The sequence below is a fragment of the Protopterus annectens genome, chromosome 1.part0, assembly GCF_019279795.1.
Source record: "Protopterus annectens isolate FY-2018-M chromosome 1.part0, PAN1.0, whole genome shotgun sequence".
Classification (NCBI taxonomy): domain Eukaryota; kingdom Metazoa; phylum Chordata; order Ceratodontiformes; family Protopteridae; genus Protopterus; species Protopterus annectens.
This window is the reverse complement of record NC_056725.1, coordinates 134525012-134533339: the sequence shown is the minus strand read 5'-3', so window position 1 is coordinate 134533339 and position 8328 is coordinate 134525012. Positions and strand designations below refer to the sequence as shown.

The 8328-nt window shown below is 38.1% G+C and overlaps 1 protein-coding gene across 1 annotated transcript in view; it reads right to left on the bottom strand.

The window, feature by feature from the left end:
- Positions 1-1330: 1330 nt before the first annotated feature.
- Positions 1331-8328, bottom strand: part of MPST (mercaptopyruvate sulfurtransferase) — a 250594-nt gene continuing 243596 nt past the window's right edge. Inside the window, exon 2 of the mRNA XM_044089650.1 lies at positions 1331-1758. Coding sequence (XP_043945585.1) covers positions 1460-1758 — 299 coding nt within the window. The 3' untranslated portion in view covers positions 1331-1459. The remainder of the gene's footprint in view (positions 1759-8328) is intronic.

The following is an 8328-nucleotide window of genomic DNA, read 5'->3' as shown; positions in this document are numbered from 1 at the left end:
GGTGGAGCTCATGTAGATCTGATTGGAGCTGGCAAAGAATGTTTGTGTGAGAGTGACCTGATCAGTAAATGACTATTTTAAATCAGCATAGAGGACAAGTTGGATATCAGGAAGGTCACAAGGAAGTTTGTTAATGAATACGGCAAAGAGCAAGTGGGAGGGTTATCCTCTTATCCTTGTGGTACACCTTTGATAATTGGTGCAGATTCGAGTTAGGAGGGAGAGGACTAGTGTTTGTCAGGGAGGAGGTTTTTCAACCAGGGAGCAGCATCTGGACCGATATCAATTTCAATTAATTTGTTTTGGAGAAGATAGCGGTTAAGAGGTCAAATGCCTTTGTCAAGTTTTTAAATAGGGCACCTGTACGGAGGCCACTATCAAGAGTTTAGCAGGATGTCAGTTAGAGACCAAAGTGCTCTCATAGTATTTTATCCAGGCAAGACTCGAAGTTTGGAGAAGAGAAAATGGTACTGCTAGATATGGAGAGAGAACTAGGTGTAGACCATATTTTCATGAAGTTTGCCCAGAACTGGCAGGATAGATATTGAACAGAAGTGAGATGCATCTTCTGGGTTGGTTGACTTTGGGAGGGGTTTAATTAGAGCACTTTTCTGAATCTGTGGCATGATGTAAGTTAATTAGAGCACTTTTCTGAATCTGTGGCATGATGCAAGACAAGAGTATATATGCGGGGGAAAGGAGGAAATTAATGCTCTCTGTAGTGATACATCAACCAGGGGTTTATGTTGCAGATCCAGGAGGAGTGGCAGTGGAAATATTTAAGTAGAATGGAGACTTTTTGGGATGTATGTATTTGAAGTGGAACGGGGGATGAATGGTGTCTGGGTGGGCAATGCATGATCTTTGAAAGGTGAGGAGTTTGATGGAAATTGTTAGGAAATCTTCTGGAGAAGTTTTATTGTACCACACTGAATGGTGTCTGTAGATAGAATATCATGAAAAGGTTTTTTTGCTGCAAGTAGGTTAACTGCTTTCCAAAAGTATCTGGGGAATGTAAGAGGGAAATTTGTGTTTGAAAATTTATTTTGTGCCTTCAGATGGCCTTCTTGGCTAGGTTATGCAAGACCATCATGGAGGTGGGGTTGTCAGTTGTGGGGGTCGGTTTCCATTTTTGCCAAGCTTCATCCCTTAGGGTAAAAATTGTGTTTGAAATTCAGTGAATAGTCATTCATTTCCAATGTACATGCATTTCATTTACTTGAAATGCAGGATACAAAGCCAAAGCCAAGGAACAGATTTACCTAGTTCTACCAAGAGCACCACTTAAGTTCATAAAGCAAACGCAGCATTAAAATGATACTTTAAGGAGTAGGAAGTCAAACAAGGATTTTTATTAGTTAGGTTAGAGAACTGAAAGCAGAAATTTACAGCATTATAATACAAATCTTGTCCACTCAGAACAATGGTTGTAATAAAAATTGTCTGCACAACATAATTTTTACAATGATTTTCCTTTTCCTTCTGAGACTACTTGCTCAGGTTTGGCTCGAAGAAACCACTCGCACCAAGCACCATCAAAGACCATAGTGTCTTCTTTCCCACACAAGTATGCAGCAAGGGCAACCTGGCAAGCAGTAACTCCAGAGCCACAGGTTACAACTAAGGGCTTACTGAGGTTCACATTCTTCTCCTGGAACATACTTCTGAGTTCTTCCTCACTCTTCATGGTCCCAGCTTCTGTTAAGAAACTGTAGAAAGGCATATTTAATGAACCAGGAATGTGTCCAGGTTCAACCCCTAAATATGGAAGAAGAAGAAAAAAAAAAGTAAAGACTCCACATTTTCTTTTCAGATGCCCAATTTAAAAAGTGTAACAATTCAGTCACAGAGTTTAATACATTGTTAGAAGGATCTGCTGATGAACTGAATTCCTCCATTTGGAATTAGCTTACCAAAAATAAATGTAAGAATCAACACTTCTAAATCCATTGTTATGATTTATCGTACAGGCAAAGGATTAGCCAATACTTCCATACCTTGTACTGCTGACCCCTTTGGGGTCTACTCTCATTTACCAAAGAACAAAAGTAAATAAAGGTATATTGCTGCATTTCACCTTTCACAATCACAATGATCACACTCTGTATCCAAAGTAGCGGTCAATGGCCTACAGTATATATCACATTGGTTTACAATGGAAGACCAATGTGCCACAGCTATTAATGCCTTACATGTCAGGTCACAACACAATACTATTACAAACCACACAAAATAAGATTCTTCGTTTTACTCATCTTGCACATTTAATAAGATCACTGTACCGCTATTCAAAAGGCAAAATGGCTTCCAGTCACAGTGAGGCCCACCTGTCTCCTCAGTACTTTTACCTTCAAGCTACTCTGTGATGGTTATTGTCAAGTCTAGCTAACAAGTATTACTATACATGAATCCTCCTATGCTCTCAGAAGCAATATCCCCATCATATAATGAAAAACAAGCAGGGCCCAGTTTTGTCTAGCAGTGTGTGAAAAAAAAAATATTTTTTAGCTTACCCCTGCCTCACGGAACAGTATACCCAGTTATAAAACTGCTTTAAAGTTTAGTCACATCTACATGGACAATATAAACATACCTGTTTCAGGACAAAGATTAGTGTTTAACTCACAATCAGCTTGCATTATACTGGAGCCTTATAAAAACTTAGAGCTCTACTGTATCTTGTTTTACACCTTCAGTGTTATTCTTTTTTTTTTCTTCTGTGATTTATGGCAGAAAACATTCTTGTATTAGACCACCCACTCAGTTAAACATTAAATAAAACATGCTTCAGTGTATTAGATAGATCAAAATTAAGATCTGTCAAAACATCAGCAGTGCTGAACAATGGAAAACTATAATAAATGTACCTTCCAATTCCTACTTTAAAGTCTCAGGTTTTACTACTACTGGGGGGGGGGCAATTATAATATAGTAGGTGAGGATCCTGACAGCACTAGTATCTGTGCCCCACTGTTCAAAATCAGGAGTTTTGAAAAGCTGTGCTTTTAGAATGTTAGATCCATTAAACACAGATTCACAAAGCTGCAACTTCCACATTAGGCAGAAGCAACAAGTCTTTTGATGAGGCTGAAAAAGAAACCTGCAGCAGTAGTATGGGAAAGAAAAAAACACTTGGCCATGTTTTCAGCACTTAACTAAAGGCACATTAATGAAAACAATTAACGACTAGTTAAAATCCCATTACCTACAGCCCACACCTAGCCTTAAAAACTGTCAAAAAAAATTTAACTATAATGTAGTAATAGTTGTACAATATTTATATTGTACATAGTGTGTTGACATCTTAAGGTTTTTAAGGCTAGATGAATTCATTCAAAGTGTTTTAGGATATATTAAGATATTTTCTTAGATTATTATGTTTATTCTTAAGTGGGCTGTAATTAGTAGGATTTTAACTAGTTAGTTGTTTCATTTTAATGATTTAGTTAATTGTTTAATTGACTAAATTATGTCATAGTTACCTTGGTATAAATATCAGGTGTAGAAGAACGCTAATTCAGCATCTGAGGAAGTCCTAATTGTTCAAAATGAAAAAAACAATAGTTTCTAGAATGTATAATTATTTCTTGTACTTTGTGTGTTGGCTGGATCCTCATAATATGAAACACATTTATGGTGGATGGTTTTAGTACTATTCGTAATAGGCTAGGCAGAAGTTACATTTCACAGGAACATGTGCATTTAATTGAAAGCCTTGATACACACCATCACGTGCCAATAATAACTAAAATAAAAATGCAGGGTAATGAAATAAAAATGAGACACTGGTACTTTCCCACCTATCTGTTGGAAGAGGAATTTAAGGAATGAGTAGTGGAAATTATACATTTCTTCTGAAAATATAGCTAGGAAGCAAGATAATTAAAGTGGAGTTTAAAAATAGGGTGGAAATAAAAGAAAGATATGGTTAAGAAGTGACCAGAATTATTTAGACTGACAAACGTTAAAGTACTGCAGAATTGGGGGAATCCCACAGAAGAAGAGGTGCAACTGCAGAATGCCAAGCAAAAAATAAGGGATTGCCTCAATAACATGCACGAGTTTAGAAAGATTGTAGTTAAGCAACTGTTTTTTGATAACTCTAGAGCACAAAAACTTTTAGCACAACGACTCCGGTAACAGAAAGTAGGAAGGCCTGTTGCCAAGCTTAGGGAGCCTACAACAAGGAAGATAAGAGATCCTGTAAAAGTATTACAATATTTCAGAAATTCTATAAAAGTCTATATAAAGCACAAAAATATGGAAATCAAGAAAAAGTACAGATGGAATGGAAATGTCATGGGAAAATTAAATATGCCAAGGTTAGAGGGAGATAAGGCTCAATTACTAACAGTTAGGAAAGGAGAAGACGAGATAAAAATGGTGATGTTTAACCAATCCACAGGAAAGTCCCCAGGAAAGATTCCTGTGGAAGTTTGGAAGCTAGGAGGAAAAAAATCTGATAAAGATCTGGAAAATTTTAACATTATTTTAAGAGGAGAAGTACCAACATCCGGGAAGAAAGCAGGGGTAGTTGTAATACCTAGAGAGGGTAAAGATCCTTCAGATCCAGATTCATAGAGGCCCACTTCAATACTAAACCAGGATTACAAAGTGTTCATGTCTATAATGGCTAACAGAAAGGTAAAAGTAATGCCAAAATTTATTTAACAGATATGGATCAAAGTGGTTTTGTGGAGGGGAGGTAAACACTTGACAACAGTAACAGAGCACTGATGATTCAGAGGAAGCAGAATGTAAGAAAATACCACAGTTGTTGGTGGGTCTTGATGCAGAGAAAGCACTTGACACACTAAGCTGGGATTTTATGAGGAGGGAATGAAAGTATTTGCATTCCCTGATAAAATTACAAGTTTCACTAGGAGGACATATGAAGGATCGGTGGTGAAAATTCAAGTGTGTGGGTTCCTCTGATAATTTCTGCTTGAGCAGAAGAACCAGGGAGGGGTGTCCTTTTCCCCTTTATCACCTGCATTATATTTAGAACCACTGGCAAAGAAAATAAGGGACTCAGAAATTCAAGGACATAATTGGTATGGTAGTCAAGAAAAGCTGGCTCTATTTGCCGAGGATATATTATTTTATACTCTATAAAACCAGAAAAGGACATTTCAGTGTTGTGAAACATTGAGACAATTTCAAATTTTCTTTGGATACAAAATTAATGTATTTAGGGAGTACAGATTAAAAATTAAGGTATTTAGGGAGTACAGATTAAAAATTAAGGTATTTAGGGAGTACAGATTAAAAATTATTCTGGTGTGGCAGCTAAGGATATGTGGTAAGAGACCAAACAAAAGATAATACAAAAACTGTGAAACTGGAATACAAGCAGTTAAAATGTTTTTAGTCCCTTTAGTCTTACAACACAGGTCAAGCATATTTTTATCAACGACAGGAGAAGTTATGGATAGCAATTAATAAAGATCTGAAGGATTTTATCTGGGACGGGAAGATGGCAAGAGTCATGTGGGACAAGCCAATTCTTCCAACAGAACAAGGTGCATTGGGATTACCCGATTTGAATTGGCATTTCACAGCTACACAGTTAAAGCTCTTATATATAGTGCAAGCAGAAACCTACAGTTCAAAGTGGAAAGGGATGATGAAAAAATGTGGGGGGGGGGGGCTCAAGAAACAAGGACAGACTGGGATTTTGGATGCAAATCTTTGAGAAAAACAATCATAGAAAATATTACATTCACAAAAGTATTCTAAGAACTAAGCCAACATGGGAATGCAGAAAGGAGATTCTGATGATGGGGACAACTGCAATTAGGGATACAGACAACAGGCAAGAGGGGACTGGAATTAACTGGAGAAAACTGGCAAAGGAACAAAGGTATTCGTAGCAAATAACTAGAGGGAAAGGTAATAGAATGGGAAGAACCCAAGAATTTATTTGGATTACAGGTTAGATATTGCCTATACTCTGATATCAGTCCTTGATAGGGAAGGCAAAGTGAAAGAAGTAAGGCATTCTAAACGAAAGACCAGCACTGGTAGACTTTTTAGTAGAATCTAGAGCAGAAGCTGCTGTTAAAAAGGAATAATTAGTAGGGTGTATAAAATATAGTGCATGATAACTACAATAATCAATCAGAGGAGGTTAGAAAGGATTGGGAAGAGCGACTGGATAAGCAATTCATAAAGAAACAATGGGAGACACATGTATGTATGCATGTCTCCCAAATATGCAACAAAAGCTAGAAGATTTAGGATGACTGCTTGGAAATAATTTGTACAAGTAATTTTGTACCCTAAGCAGACTCTAGAGAAGTTTCCCTCAGGTAGACAACAAATGTTGGAGGTGTGATGGGGAAGAAAGAGGCAATTGGGAACACATTTTCTGGGAGTGTAATGAGTTGGCAGGCTTTAAAGATTCCCTGCAGACTACTCTATCAGAGATACTGGGTGAGTAAATTGGTGTAACTAGGGAAATGATTTTTCTGAGCTATGATGCAGAATCGTTATTGCCTAGACATAGTAAAGCCTTGTAGAGTCTAATTATGGTGGCTGCCAAAAAAGCAATTACTACTACTACTTCTTTCAGCTTTTCCCGGTTAGGGAACGCCACAGCAGATCACCTGTCCACTCATGATTGGCAGTGAAGTTTTACAGTGTCCAGTTGCCAGCCCGGCGCCCAACCTTCCACAGAAGGCACACACTCACACCTAGGGCCAATTTAGTGTGTCCAATCCACCTACAGCATGTCTTTGGGAAGTGGGAGGAAAACGGAGCACCCGGAGAAAACCCACGCGACCACAGGGGGGACATGCAGACTCCGCACAGAAGGCACCCCTACCGAGGATCGAACTGGAGAACATTTTGCTGTGAGGCGGCAACGCTAACTGCTGCCGCCCCACTAAAACATGGAAATCAAAGTCTAAATCAACTGTTCTAGAAGCACAGAGTACAGTAACAGAGAAAAAACTGGAATTGGGATCTTTGGAAAAGGGAAGGAGGAAATTGCATAGAAAAAAAAAAAAAAAAAAAAACTGTGGGGACAATATACACAGGAAGGAATGAGGTTTAAAATATGGCAGGATTTGAATGCACTACGTAATGCTTGACAATGATGTTTGCAACTAAAATTATGTCAGTATGGTTTGTGATGTATAACGCTTGTAACTAAGATTATGTCAATATGGTTTTTCATTTATATAAATACATGATTGCCTACGAGTGAAGAGGTTTCTTGTTTAAAAAAAAAATATATATATTAATTTCAGGTCTTAAACATGGCATTTTTCTCATTTTAGTGAAAAAGTGGTTGACAAATTACTAGTTTAAATAAAGGCTTTAAATTGCTTGCTCAGCTGTGGAATATAATCAGATGTATGCTTCCTCCCATTCGTACATGTCCTGCCACTCACCTATGAAGAATGAGCAGCATCAGTTCCTGCAATCTGTCATAAAAGATATAACCAGTTTTTATAAGGAAACAATGTAATATGTATCAGAAAGTGAAAATGAAGTACCCACAGACAAACAAGGAAGAATAAATGTTTAAATCTTTTTTTTTTTTTTTTTTTTTTTACATATTTGGTACCTTAAGGTTTGGATTAAAGTTAAGGGCAAACATTCTCCATCTTCTTTTGGCTTTTCCCAGTTAAAGGTCGCCACAGCAGATCACCTGTCCACTAATGATTGGCAGTAGAGTTTCACAGAGTTGCCAGCCCGGCACCCGCCCTTCCACAGAAGGCACACACACGCACTCACGCCTAGGGCCAATTTAGAGTGTCCAATTCACCTACAGCATGTCTTTGGGATGTGGGAGGAAACCGGAGCACATGGAGGAAACCCACGCGACCACAGGGAGGACATGTAGACTCCGCACAGAAGGCACCCCAGCCGAGGATCTAACCGGAGAACCTCTTGTTGTGAGGCGACAACGCTAACCGCTGCACCACTGTGGCCACCCTAAGAGCAAACATTCTACCATGTTTAATTTAAACACAATGGTTCAGTTAGTTAACATTTGTGTCTTAGGATTCAGTAGCTTGGGAATGGCACGTGCACATTCTCCCCGCGTTTCTCTAAAGTAAAATGAGAAATGGGTGAAATTGGAAGAGGAGGCATTCTGTGGAGTCATGTCAATTGTATGATGCATGAAAAGGTCAGAAGTGTAGACCAAGTCTAAGCTAAGAAGGGGAAGAACAGTTGTTGAGTTTCATGAAAGAGAGCAATCTAATTTTAAGGCACTGTCAATTGTTTTAACTTGAGCAAGAAAGTCTGGGTTTGTTAGGTACTGGTTTTATTTTGGAATCACTTACAGAAAGCCTCTTAATATGATTTTTAATGAAA